The sequence below is a fragment of the Otolemur garnettii genome, unplaced genomic scaffold, assembly GCF_000181295.1.
Source record: "Otolemur garnettii isolate 467f Iridium unplaced genomic scaffold, OtoGar3 scaffold00096, whole genome shotgun sequence".
Lineage (NCBI taxonomy): Eukaryota > Metazoa > Chordata > Mammalia > Primates > Galagidae > Otolemur > Otolemur garnettii.
This window is the reverse complement of record NW_003852491.1, coordinates 7,813,227-7,827,005: the sequence shown is the minus strand read 5'-3', so window position 1 is coordinate 7,827,005 and position 13,779 is coordinate 7,813,227. Positions and strand designations below refer to the sequence as shown.

General features: G+C 48.5%; 1 protein-coding gene across 3 annotated transcripts; it reads right to left on the bottom strand.

Moving 5' to 3' along the window:
* Positions 1-467: 467 nt before the first annotated feature.
* On the bottom strand, positions 468-8,780 carry STX4 (syntaxin 4). Of its 3 annotated transcripts, none has more exons than XM_012808936.2 (11): positions 7,327-8,780; positions 7,049-7,153; positions 6,838-6,937; positions 6,631-6,705; positions 4,630-4,700; positions 3,048-3,156; positions 2,898-2,974; positions 2,536-2,673; positions 1,006-1,116; positions 815-916; positions 468-722 (listed from the first exon to the last, which is right to left on the bottom strand). In XM_012808936.2, the coding sequence occupies exons 1-10, from the start codon at positions 7,354-7,356 to the stop codon at positions 833-835; spliced, it is 900 nt and encodes a 299-aa protein (XP_012664390.1). In that variant the 5' UTR covers positions 7,357-8,780; the 3' UTR covers positions 468-722; positions 815-832. The 3 variants fall into 3 exon arrangements, with proteins under 3 accessions (XP_012664390.1, XP_003795875.1, XP_023372523.1); XM_003795827.3 differs by having other exon boundaries at positions 7,049-7,150; XM_023516755.1 differs by having other exon boundaries at positions 6,838-6,959; positions 7,049-7,150; positions 7,327-8,778.
* Positions 8,781-13,779: the final 4,999 nt, after the last annotated feature.

Genomic DNA, 13,779 nt, shown 5'->3' with positions numbered 1-13,779 from the left:
CTCCTCACTCACCATTCTGCTCAATACCCTTTCTGAGACCAAACCTTCCCTGTCAACTGTATGCAAAGCAACAGCCTCAGTTAATGACTATTCCATGGTGCCCCTTCCTCTAGGCCACAGGAATGCCCACTGATGCTCCCCTCACACACCATCTAACCTGTGTCCCAGCCTGGCCTGTCCAGCCTCATTTCTTCAGGCAAAGGTATTCACAGTGGTCTTTTCCCAGTGGCAGTACTGAGCTGGGAGCCAGATGTGGGTGTTGGCCCCTTAAACCCCCCAATCCTATAGGAGAAAAGAAGGGCAGAGCCCACCTACTATGGGCACAGCATCTAGGGTACTCTGACCTGAGCCTGCCTGGGCTGGGCCTGGCCCTGGCCCCAGGGACTGCCAGGAGGTGGGAGGCTGGATAAGCTTTAGGCCTAGAGATAGCCGTTCCAGGAATACATATGCACAGGGGTGTCCAGCTATTTTTCTTCTTCTTTTTTTTTAATTTTTTATAAAACCACATGTCCTAGCCAAACAGGACGTGATAGGCCCACCTCTAGACATTATGGCCTGAAGAGGGAGGCCCCCATAAATGAGCAGCTGCCAACCCCAGAAGAACCGTTTGCCCCTCTGCACAGGGGCCAGTGTGAGGAAGGGGGGTCCAGCTGGAGGCTCTGCCCTGCCCCCCAGCCGCCGGGAGAGAAGGCCAGGCCCTGGGTTCCTGATGCTCCCAATGCCTACAAGGGAAGGAGGGAGAAGAGGGTCTGAGGGGAAGAGGGAAGGCTAGGGCCAGGGATGGGGCACCCAGGGCAGACCCACAGTATCTCACCGAGAATCTGCAGCATCATTATCCAACCACTGTGCTGACAACAATGATGATTGCCAGTATGATGACAGTGATGGACACACAGATGGCAATCAAGACTTTCTTCTGTGGGAGAGAAACAGAAGGGTCAGGGAGAATCACTCAGGGCCACTTGGGGCTGGGACTGGGGCTGGAGCTGGGACTGGGGAGCTCACCTTCCTCGCCTTCTTCTGGTTTTCCAGGGCTATCTTAACGTGTTCCTGCCCACGTTCCACGTAGTCTGCTGAGCTAAGGATGTTCTTCTCAATTCGATTGATCATCTCCCCCTAGTCAGAGGATGGAGTGGTTCATGGAGGTAGGAATGACCAGGGGTAAGGAGAGGGGACCCAGGAGCAACTTTGCCCACTCCAGCCCCAAATGACTGAAGGATATTACTGGTGGGGCTGTTGGGAACACTACACTAACAAAGACAGAGGTAGGACCAGATATGACAAAAATTCAGACTCCCAAGGATGGCTTCCAGACTCCTCAATCACATGGTCCCTTCTCCCTGTTCGCTTGCCCTGTACAAACTTTATGTGCAGTGGAGGCTACGAGCTATATGCTTCATATGGCTTATATCTTTCACAGATAGTCAACTTCTTTTACCTTTTCTTTTTGCAGTTTTTGGCCGGGGCTGGGCTCAAACACGCCACCTCCGGCATACGGGAAAGGTGCCTTACTCCTTTGAGCCACAGGCACCGCCCAGATAGTCAACTTCAATCCCCCAACAAATCTGTCTGAATATACTCATTCTTCTAGATCTGTCTCCCAGCTGCTATGAAGCCCTCCCACTCCCTGCCTCCTCCTGGCACAACGGCCTTCAGGTCTTGATATTCTTTTTTTTTTTTTTTTTTGAGACAGAGTTTCCCTTTGTCACTCGGTAGAGTGCTGTGGTGTCACAGCTCACAACAACCTCCAATTCCTGGGCTTAGGTGATCTTCTTGCCTCAGCCTCCCAAGTAGCTAGGACTATAGGCACCCGCCACGACGCCTGGCTATTTTTTTCTGCAGTTTGGCCAGGGCCAGGTTCAAACCCCACCACCCACAGTATATGGGGCCAGTGCCCCTTGGTCTTGGTATTCTTTTTTTTTTGCAGTTTTTGGCCAGGGCTGGGTTTGAACCCGCCACCTCCAGCATATGGGGCTGGCGCCCTACTCCTCTGAGCCACAGGCGCTGCCCAGTCTTGGTATTCTTATTGAATGAAATCCCTTCCCCAAATTCCCAGCTTCAGAATGGCACTGGCTTTACCATAGTTGAGGCTAGCTCCTTTAGGCAGGGGCAGAAACTTATCTCAACCGAAACAACTAAGGTCAGAGGAACATGATCCCACCTCAACCTTGTACAAATTTTAGGAGGCAGACTCTCTAGGGGGCAACTTTGATGGGAGCTCTTAGAGGTTTAAGGGTAGATTCTGTTGGTGGAGGCAGCACCAAGGTCAAGATATACCTGGGGCAGGCTTAAGTTGGAGAATGAGTGGGGCAATGCTATAGATAAAGGAGTGACCATCTGGATAGCTGTGGAGGTGGGCACAATTCCAGGGGAATGGCTAAGGATGGAAATAAGGGCCATCCTAGGGGCATAGCCAAGCCTAGAAAAGCACAAAACCCTCAGGGAGAGAGTGTAAGGGTGGAAGTAGGCTGATACTCATGGCTGGCAGTTCTGACTGAGCACTTCTCAAGTCTGGGAGCTACTGGGGATGTGTACCTGCATCTCCACCTCAGTAGCTAGAAAAGTGAAGATCTCATGTAGTTCACGGATACTGCGTTCAAGCTGCTGGATCTCACTGTGCCTGGCTGAGATCTCATTTAGGGCCTGTCGAGTCACCTGCGTATCCTTCAGTATCTAGGAGGTAGACAGGAGCAGGGAAACAGTTCACTGGGGGCCCAGCAGCAGGTCAGAAGTTCCCAGTGAGTTTCTGGAGCAGCTGTTTGGTGTAGAACCTGAAGAATGACTCTAGGAATGCTAATTAATTCCTTCTTGGACCTGAGGCTACCCTTAATCAGAAAGGGTCAGGGTTCAGAGAGGATGGGAGGCACAGCAGAGGGAGGCTGGCTGTGGCCACTCACATTGGACACAAACACCTCACTCTGCCCACTGTCCAGCATCTGCTCCAGCTCCTCATCAGACACCATTCCAGCATTGGCTGTGAAGAGAAAGGCCAAACTCAGAGCTGGGTCAGGGTTACCAGACCCCGAGGGCGATACACCACAACTCACTAATCTTCAGTTGCCTCCGAATTCGCTCCACATTCTTCTCCCGGTACTCAGACTGCATAGAGTTGCACTTGTTGATGAGCTCCACAAATTGCTGGGACAGGACTCCATGCTGAAAAAGGAAAACACAGGTTGGGTACCCTGAGGAGGATCCCTGTCCTGTCTGGGCCTTGACCTCCCCACAGTACAGTGACAAAGTATCATGAGCTGTTAAGGGGATGGATTAACCATCTTTTGATAACCTTGACAGGTTCCCCCATTTCTCTCAAGAGTAAAAGCCAGAGCCCTTACCAAGATCTACCTGGTCTCATGATCTGCTTCTTCCCCCATTACTGCTCTGCCCTTACCTCCTCCTCACCACTCCACCTCCTCTCCCTGGACAAAGCACACTCCCCCATCTGGCCTCTGCATTCACTCTGCTCCTGCCTAGAATGCTCACTCCCCACAAACACCTGTAAGTGTTTTGTTCAAATGTCATCTTCTGAATGAAGCTTTCTCCATCTAATTTAAATTGCAACCCTATCCCCCTCCAGCTCTCTCAATCCCTCTTCTCCTGCTATTTTTTCCTTAATACTCATTGTGTTCTAAAATAACTTACTTATTATGGTGATTGTTTCTCCCCAGGAGAAGATAAGTTCCATGAGGATATGGATCTTTGGTTAACTGGTATATCCTGAACAGCTCTCTCAGGCACATAGTAGGCATTTAATACAAATATGCTGAATTCCAGCTGATGCCAACCTTACTGCTTAGACTAGAAGTGTCTTCCTATGCTAGAGATCAGGTCCACCTGAGCCCCCGACCTCTTATACCAATGACCACCACAGGTTCCTCTGAAATCCCTGCTCTGGGGTGTTTTGCCCTGCTTTGTCCCTTCTCCTCATGACTTAAATATGCTCATTCTGTGCAGTTCCTTCTTCAGAAAGATAGATGCACCATTTCAAGATGTGCAAACTGCTCCATCTCCAATGTGGAGTCTTTGCTGAGCTCTGGGCCTACCTTCCCCAACCCTGACCTCTAATAACTAGAAATCATTCTTCACTAGGCTCCCCGCAGAGACCAGTCAGATAACCTCAAATTTCCTTACTTAGATGTTGCCCCAGGGAAGGTCCTCTTCAGTGTCACTCTCTTCCTGAATTCTGCCTTTAGGGCTGAGAATGTTGCTGTCACATAGGCAGGAAATTGGCCAGTCATTTCTGACTTCTCCCTCTCTTTCCCTAGGCAGAGCCATTAATCCAGCAAGTCCTACAAGAGTAATGTCTTTGTCCCCTGTTCATCCCTAACTTCCCCTCTCAGCTTCTGGAAAAGCAGGTCTTCCGCAACCAAGCCTAGGTCATGTCTGGGACACAGCAATTTTTCATTGAATGGAAAAAAAGAAAGCAGGATGTTATAATGGATTGAGCATCAGGAGACCTGAATTCTTGACCTTCAGTAAGTTCTTTTTCTCGTCAAGCCTCAGTTTCCCCATTGGAAATCATCAAGTCCAACCTGATGATTTCTAAGGGCCCTTCCTTCATTCATCTGCCATCTAATGATTTATGAAACACTTACTGAAATGTCCCACTTTGGAAAAAAACAAACCCACCTGGGTTTTTCTCATTCTCGTGTTGATGGAGTTATAATTCTCATCAGCTTCCTCCTTCTGGGGCTCTATGGCTGTGGAAAGACACAAGAGTATGGGGAAACAGTGCTGACCCATGACTTCTGAAACTTATTTGGGAACCAGGACACTGGGCTTGGGTCATACCGCAGCCACACAATAGGAAGGTGTTTGTCTCCATTTTTTTAGAGACAGAGTCTCACTTTAACGCCCTCAGTAGAGTGCTGTAGTGTCACAGCTCACAGCAACCTCCAACTCTTGGGCTTAGGCAATTCTCTTGCCTCAGCCTCCTGAGTAACTGGGACTATAGGCACCCGCCACAACGCCCGGCCATTTTTCCTTGCAGTTTGGCCAGGGTTGGGTATAAACCTGCCACCTTTGGTATATGGGGCCGGTGCCATACCCACTGAGCCATGGGGGCTGCCCCCAGGATTTTTTTTTTTTTAATTTCAGGTTAATATGAAGATTTTCCATAGGATAGATTTTTCTTTCTTTTTTTTTTTTAGATACAGAGTCTCACTTTATTGCCCTCAGTAGAGTGCTGTGGTATCACAGCTCACAGCAACCGCCAGCTCTTGGGCTCAGGTGATTCTCTTGCCTCAGCCTCCTGAGTAGCTGGGACTATAGGTGCCCACCACAATGTCCAGCTATTTTTTGGTTGTAGTTGTCATTGCTGTTTGGCAGGCCTGGACTGGGTTTGAACCCACCAGCTCTGGTGTATTGGCTGGTGCCCTAGCCACTGAGCTACAGGTGTGGAGCCTTTCCATAGGATTTTTTTATTTTTTTTTTTTGAGACAGAGCCTCAATCTGTCGCCCTGGGTAGAGTACCATGCCGTCACAGCTCACAGCAACCTTCAACTCCTGGGCTTAAGTGATTTTCTTGCCTCAGCCTCCCAAGTAGCTGGGACTACAGGCACCTGTCATAATGCCCAGCCATTTTTTTGGTTGTAGTGGTCATTGTTGTTTGGCAGGCCCAGGCTGGATGCGAACCTGCCAGCTCTAGTGTATGTGGCTGGAGCCTTAGCCACTTGAGCTATAGGCACTGAGCCTTTCCATAGGATTTTTAAGGGAAATATGATTTATCATAAAATGACTAATTCTGAGCCTCTGACAGGAGAAAGTTTTTCTTTGCATTATTTTGTTTTGTTCTTGTTTTTGAGACAGTCTCACTTTGTTACCCCAGGCTAGAGTGCCGTGGTATCAGCTTAGCTTATAGCAACCTCACACTCCTGGGTTCAAGTGATCCTCCTGCCTCAGCCTCCCTAGTAGTTGGGACTATAGGCATCTGCCACAAGGCCTGGCTAATTTTTCTATTTTTACTAGAGATGGTGTCACACTTTTGCTCAGGGTGGTCTGAACTTCAGAATTCAAGCAATCCTCCCACCTGGACCCTCCCAGAGTGCTAGGATTACAGGTGTCATAGACCCTGCTCAGCCCTTACATTACATTAGTGAGTTACACAGGTATGTAATAGCCTCCTAAGGAAACCTCTATCTGCCTGCCCAAAGAATGCACAGCAGGCAGCAAGAATTGTAGAAGTGGGGAGAGGGAATTGGAGGGATCACTTCTGTGGTTTATCTTACAAGGGTACAGATAGAAAGGGTTTATCTTTCTAAAAGTAGAATATGAACGTTTTAACACAATAACTAAGAAAATGACATGAAGGCTACGTTAACCAGTTTGATGGAAGTGTTTCGGATTGTGTGTGAAAACACCACACTGTACCCCAGAAGTGCATTAATGTACATAGTTACCATTCAATTAAAAAAAAAAAAAAAGAATTGTAGAAGTGGTTTCACTGTAAATAAAAGATCCTGAGAAGCAGACATATGCTATGGAAAGTACAATAGACTGAAGGTCAGGAGTCAATGATGCTAGATCCAGGCCTGCTGTGTGACCTGGATATGTCCCTGGCCTCTCTGGGCAGGTATACCAAAGCAGGGCAGGATCAGAGGGAAGGATCTGTCTGAAGTCCTACAAGCTCACCCTTCAGCTGCAGCCGAATCTCCCTTCCCAGCTGTTTGATCTCGTCGCGCAGGTTCTGCAGGTCCTGCTTCATGCCTGAACAAAAGAAGCCATGAGTCCCAAGAAGCCCCTACCTCAACAAACCACCAAAGCCAACACCTGCAGAGGACTACAACCCCCACAATCCGTCGGGCTGAGCATGCGTTCTGCACTCGAGGTTTCACTCACTCTCCTCGGGAAGGGGCGTGGCTAGGATGGTGACCTGCTGCTTCTCCAACTCTTGGACTTTATTCTCCAGCTTGACAATAGTCTGCCGAATTGTCCGGACCTGGGGAGGGTGACCGAGAGGACTGAAAGAGATATGGAGTACTCCAGACCGCGCTGCTCCTTGGCTCCTCTCGCCCCCTCCCAAAGCCAGTCCAGGATGCTAGCCCCTTACCTTTTGGAAGAACTCTTCGTCCGGGCTCCCCAGCCTTGCGGTGCCTGGGTGCATCACCAGCGCGATCCGCTCCTTGTCTTCTTCATCCGAGCTGTCATCTCCCTGCTAGGGCCAGAGTCATTTGGCACCGCTTCCTTGCTGCGGCTTTCGACCCGCAGAACCCATAGGCTTCCGGGACTTTCCTTCCTGGCCATCAGCACCCCGTCCTGCCCCGAAGACCGGGAGTTCTGCTTTCCAGTCCGTCCGCCATTCCCCAACCCTGCTCCCCGACTTCTCACCTGTCTCAGTTCGTGGGTCCTGTCCCGCATGGCTGCCTGAGCTCCCTCTCCCCGGCGCCTGAGCCCCGAGGGCCTCGAGGTTCTAAGTTTGGAATTCCCGTACCCCACTCACTGACACTCCCCTCCCCCGCCCTACGGACTCCAACAACCCTACGAGCCGCCAGTGGCTCCGTCCCTTGCACCGTCCGCAGTCAATGAGAAGGAGCAGACCCCCGGGACCCCCGGGGTTCCACAGGTTGGAATTCCCTTTTCTTCCCCCCTCCCGCTCCCGTAGCCTCAGCCCCGCCCCTCTGGGACGATGAGGAGCATGCGCACGGAGTCGCGTCTCTTCCTCGCCTGAGGCAGAGGCGGAGGTTAGAAGTCGGAAGCTGTGGCGCCCCGAACGGAAGCGAAGCTGCCTGGACGTAAGACTCCGCCTCCTTTACCGGAACTGTCCCATCTTCCAACGAAAATCTGGTTGCCAAAAGTGGTGGGAATGCGTCATTTGTGCGTAATCTGAGAGACCCACATCTCACATCACCCCACGGTGCACCCCCGGGTCACGTGACCGGCCTGGTTCCAGCCTAGCGGACCGCAGAACGTGATGCTTTGACTGTCACGTGTCCTGGGTCTGTTAACGCCATCTCCAGGGCACCCTTCTTACGACGTCCCCAGCATCCTGGCGTTCGTGCTACACCCGTACAGCCCCCAGGAGGTGGGGAAGCGGGCACCGACCACCCCAAGACCTTTTGAGGCAGGGGGTGGACGTAGGACCCTTGCTAAACTCGCCTTTATTTATTTTGAGTCCAGTGGGTATGGGTAGACTGACAACTGTCAGCATCACGGAACCTTGAAAGTCAGGAAGTAATAAGATCGGAATCTTCAGCGTCAGAGAATTGCAGCGTTTTGTAGGCAGGGAACCTGGGGGTGGGAAATTACCTCACCCAAGCCAAGAATCTCTTCTCTGCATACTCCTTGCGCAGCCTCTGATAGACAGGTGGGCGGCCCGCACCCTCCTGGAACACTGCAGTCCTGCACTCATCACCTTCTGAGCAGCGAGACCATTTCAAAGCAGCTGAGGCTGAGAAAAGTGTATTATGTTGAGTAGGCTGTTTCCCTGCCATTTACACCCCCAAACCCCGACCTTTCATCTGAGGTCAGGGCATGACTTCGTTCGTAACTGAACCCCACCACCTAATTTGGTACCTAACACATAATGGGCCTTCTATAAATATTTGTGGACAGGGACAGAATTTTAGTCTTTCATGTATCTGAAGATAAAGGTCATGGTTCCCTGAACTTCAGGCTTCAGGCTTTCTCACTATGACACTTCCCTAACCTTCTAGATAGTTAATTTACTGGATATTTATTGGACACTTACTGATGGACTAGACACTGTTCTAGGGGCTGGAGTTACAACAGAAATACCTGCACTTGTGTAGCTTACATAGCCCGGGCGGTGCCTGTGGCTCAAAGGAGTGGGGCACCGCCCCCATATGCCGGAGGTGGCGGGTTCAAACCCAGCCCTGGCCAAAAACTGCAAAAAAAAAAAATAAATAAATAAAAAACACATTATATAGACGTCCCCATGGTTATTCGGTAAGTCTCAGGATATATAGGAATGAATATTAGGTCTTCCGGATCCCAGGGCTCTTTCCGGGAAGCTTATGAGAAGGTTCAAGCAAGAGAAGGAATAGTCCCTCTCTAGTGTTCCCTGGTCAGGAAACCTAAATTCCTGTGACTGAGTTGCTATGAATTTCCAGAAAGTTGCTTTTTGTCTCTGGGCCTTGATCTCCCATCAGTACAATGGCTAACAGTAGGAGGATAAGGGAATTGTTTTGGGGGGTATTCTGTGCTGTAAAATTCAATGATTATGAGGTTGGAAACTGTCAAGTAATGTCTGATTATATGTGAGGGGTTTTAGTCCTTCTCTTCCCTTAAAACCTACCTTGCCTGGGATTGGGAGTAGGATGGTGTTGCCCTGATCAGCCCACAGATGGAATCCAAAGTTGGAGAGCTTTTCAGAAGGCCAAGCCCTGCCCAGTGAGATCATGAGGAAACATTTCTCTGCTCTTCCATATGAGACTCTGCCTCTCCTATTAACTGCCACTTGTCTCCTAACTCCCTGTACCACTTCTCTCCACCACCACCTGGACCCACCTCTCTCTTTTCTCTCTGTCTCTCTGTACAGTGGAAGGGCTGTTGGATGCCTAACTCCAAGTCTTGAATGTGATTGTGGTCTTAATTCATTGTTCCTCTCTGGGACTCAATTTCCCCATTTGACAATTTGGTTGCATAATTTCTGCCTTGTCTAAGGTAGGAATGGAACAATATCAAGTGAGTTAGAAAGGATGTAAACTGTTGAGGGTTCTCCCCTCTCTGGTGTTTTACTGTGGGTTCCAGCTCTCTTTGGACCCACCAGTTCCATCTGCCTCTTTCTGGTTCTAGCCTCTTGATGACTTGACTTCTTGGTCCAAAGGTACAATCTGGATTTATTGGTGCCTGTTAAACTTCTCAGGATCATGATATTTAGTGCTTCATTTGTGGTTTCTAGGCGGGATTACAGGGCTTTGGAACAGTGACTGAAGGTTGCAGAAGACTGGACTCAAAGCCTTGTGGTGGTGTGGAGATGGCAGGCCATTTGGAGAGACTGGCTCAGGGAGCAATCCAGAGCTGAACCCTTTGTTCATCCCAGGCCCTCTGAGCAACTTTGAAATGTTTATTGTGTATATTGGGTCATGGATGTGTAGGCATTGCAAGGGTGTATATTCCCTTCAATCTGTGTTGGTGTTAGGGGGAATATATTCCTTAACACTACACTATGATACCAGGAAAATATCAGCTAGGGGTATCTCCCCGTGTTCTATCCACTCTTGGGGACTTGCAGCCACCTGTTGATGCCCTCCATTGGATTATCTGGGAGAAGGAGGAAGTAGACTGCCTAACCCACTGAATTGTCTCCTATCATGGGGTCTGTCTCCCATACCTGCTGGGTTGGAGGTTACTGCTGGAGATGTTGTTGGTCCTACCTGCTCTACCTGTACCCGGTCCTGAGGTTTAGCAACCTGTCTTGTCCTCTCTACCTGCAAATCCAGTCCTGCCACCATTGGAGCCAAATGACCTGGGCTAGAATCCCCACTTACTAACCTACTAAGCAAGTTGCTATGAAGCAAGTTACTTAACCTCTCTATGCCTCTGTTCCCATTTGAAAAATGGTAATAATAATAGTACTAAAGTCATAGGTTACTGTAAGAATTAAATGAGATGACATATGTAAAATTAACAGAACAGTGTCAGGTATGAAAGAGTGCTGTGTAAGTGTTTGCTGCCATTATATGATGGTAGTGATGATTATTACCAAGTATTTCCGCGGCCCCAGTGTCTCTACCAGAGATTCCACTCTGCTGCTAGTTCAGGGTCTTCTTTCCCCTTTCCATCTCCTGAGCCCCACTATGTACAAGATCCTAGGCTAGTGACCTTCCCAACTCATGCACATCTCTTAGGCTTCCACTTGGACCTAATGTGCCATAAATTTTGCTTAATTATTTACAAAGTGTCTGTCATCACCACTCTCCCTTGCCACTGGAATGTAAGTTCCCTGAGGACTATGATTTTCACCTATCTTGATTTTCACTGCTATGTCCTCAGCAGTCAATAGAGCCTAGCACATAGAAGCTGGTTGATAAATATTTATGAATGAATGAATTCATTTCATTTAATACTTACATGGCACTTATATGTGCCCAGAACTAATACAAGCACTTTAAATATATTAACTCATTGGCCAGGCACAGTGGCTTGCACCTGTAATCTTGGCACTCTGGAAGGCCTAGGCAGGTAGATTACTTAAGCTCAGGAGTTCAAGACCAGCCTGAGGAAGAGTGAGACCCAGTTTCTAAAAAAATAGCTGGGCCTTATGGCTGGGCTGAGTCAGGAGGATCCCTTGAGCCCAGAAATTTGAGATTGCTGTGAACAGTGACCCCATAGCATTCTAGCCTGGGGCAAGGGAGTGAGACTCCCCCTTCTCAAAAAAAAATTAATTCATTTAAACCCTATAACAATTCTATGAGACAGGTACTGTTACTGCCTTCATTTTACAGAGGAGGAAACTGAAGCACAGATGAGTTAAGTAACTTTCTTAAGGTTACACACCTAATAAATTAAATAGCCAGGATTTGAACCCAGATAATGGAGCTCTAGAGTCTATACTCTTAGCCTCTACACTGTGATCCAAGGACAATGCCAGCTTAGGGTGCCTTCCCCTATTTCACCCACCAGCCACCAGTTGATGCCCTGGTTTGGATTATCTGGGGGCAGGAGGCAGCAGACTGCCTGTCTGACTGAACCTTCCCCATCCCTGTCACAGGGTATCTCACCCACGCCTTCTGGATTGGGGCCAACTGATGGAGAAGCTGTCGGTCCTCCTCCTTCTCCCTGCTTGCTTTGTCTCCAGGAGCCAAGATACCCACATACTTCTCACCTAAGGGCCTCAGTTCACTCTACAGACATCTCGGATGCTGTTTCTGTGCCAAGCCTCAAGCACCATGGAGATGCAGCTCCCATAGTTCTTTCCCCATGAGCATGTTTTGGGCGTGAACTTGATTACTTCTAGAGTTCCATCTAGGACCTTTTCTTCTTCTTGTTTTTTTTTTTTTTTTTGAGACAGAGTCTCACTTTGTCACCCTCAGTAGAGTGCTGTGACATCATAGCTCACAGCGACCTCCAACTCCTGGGCTCAGTGATTGCCTCAGCCTCCTTGCTCAGTGATTGTGTCAGCCTCCCTAGTAGCTGGGACTATAGGTGCCCACCACAATGCCCAGCAGTTTTTGGTCTGTCTCTTTGTTTAGCAGGCAGTTCAAACCTACCAGCCCCAGAGCAAGTGGCTGGCACCCTAACCACTGAGCTATGGGCACCCAGCCGACCCTGTCCTCTTCAAACTAAGTGACATCCAGATGCTGGCTTCCAATTCCATATCTCTGGCCCAAATTTTTCTCCTGAACTCCAGGTTCCTGAATCCACTAGTCTCCTGTATATCCCCTCCATTGGCATATTAAGCTCAGTGTGTCCTAAACAGGGCACATCACCTCCTCCTGAAAACGTCCTAAACCAGCTTCTCTTCCTCCTTTGTTTCCTCTCCCTGTGGGTGATACTGGATCACCCATGGTGTAATTTTGGCCTAGAACTTTATTCTAAGGTGCTGGATCATGCAGTTTGTCTGGATGAACTTTATGAGAAATACTAGAAAAAAATGCTGGCAAAATCTTTATAACTCTTGGATTGAGGAGGACTTTTCCAATTCCAACTTATAATTCAGAAGCTATATAGAAAAGATTAATACATTTGTCTATATATGAAAATTATACATGGCAAAAACAAAAGTAAAATCATAAATAAAAGACAACAACAAATTGGGGGGAAAATGGCAATTCTAATCTCCCTACTATTTAAAGAGTTCCCACATATAAGCCAAGCGTGGTGCTCACCCCTGTAATCCCAGCACTCTGGGAGGCCAACTTGAGTAAATCGCCTGAGCTCATGAGTTTGAGACCAGCCTGAGCAAGAGTAAGATCCCATCTCTAAAAATAGCTGGACGTTGTGGCAGGCGCCTGTAGTCCCAGTCCCTCCTTACTCAGGAGGCTGAGAAAGAGAATCACTTCAGCCCAAGAGTGTGAGGTTGCTGTGAGCTATGATGCTACAGCACTCAACCAGGGGCAAAGTGAGACACTGTCTCAAAAACAAAAAAATAGGCAAAGAACCTGACAGTTAAAATATATATAGGGTATATATATAGGGTAAGTAAATAGAATCATAAATAGAATTTTAGCTCATCACATTTGCATATGTATGAAATGATACGTACAGCCAATGTTATTCATTGAGTATTATTTGCAATAATCATAAACTTGTCCGTCAGCAGAAATAAGACTGTCCAAAAGATTTAGGAACCTCACTAAATATAAATATAAGATCAAGGTGCAGGCCAAGTATAGTGGCTCATGCCTATAATTCTATACTTTGGGAGGCCATGGATGGAAGATTACTGGAGGCCAGGAATTTGAGACTAGCCTGGCAATAGAGTGAGATCCTATTTCTACAAAATATATATCTAAAAAGAAATCTAGAAAAAAAGAAATCTGTAGCTCAAGCAGCTAAGGCGCCAGCCACATACACCTGATCTGGCAGGTTCGAATCCAGCCTGGGCCCACCAAACAACAATGACGGCTGCAACCAAAAAATAGCTGGGCCTTGTTGCAGGTACCTGTAGTCCCAGCTACTCTGGGAGGCTGAAGCGGGTGGATTGCTTGAGCTCAGGAGTTTGAGACCAGCCTGAGACTCCTTTTTTTTTTGAGACCGAGCCTCAAGCTGTGGCCCTGGGTAGAGTGCTATGGCATCACAGCTCACAGCAAGAGAATCGCTTAAGCCCAGGAGTTGGAGGTTGCTGTGAGCTGTGACGCCACAGCACTCTACCCAGGG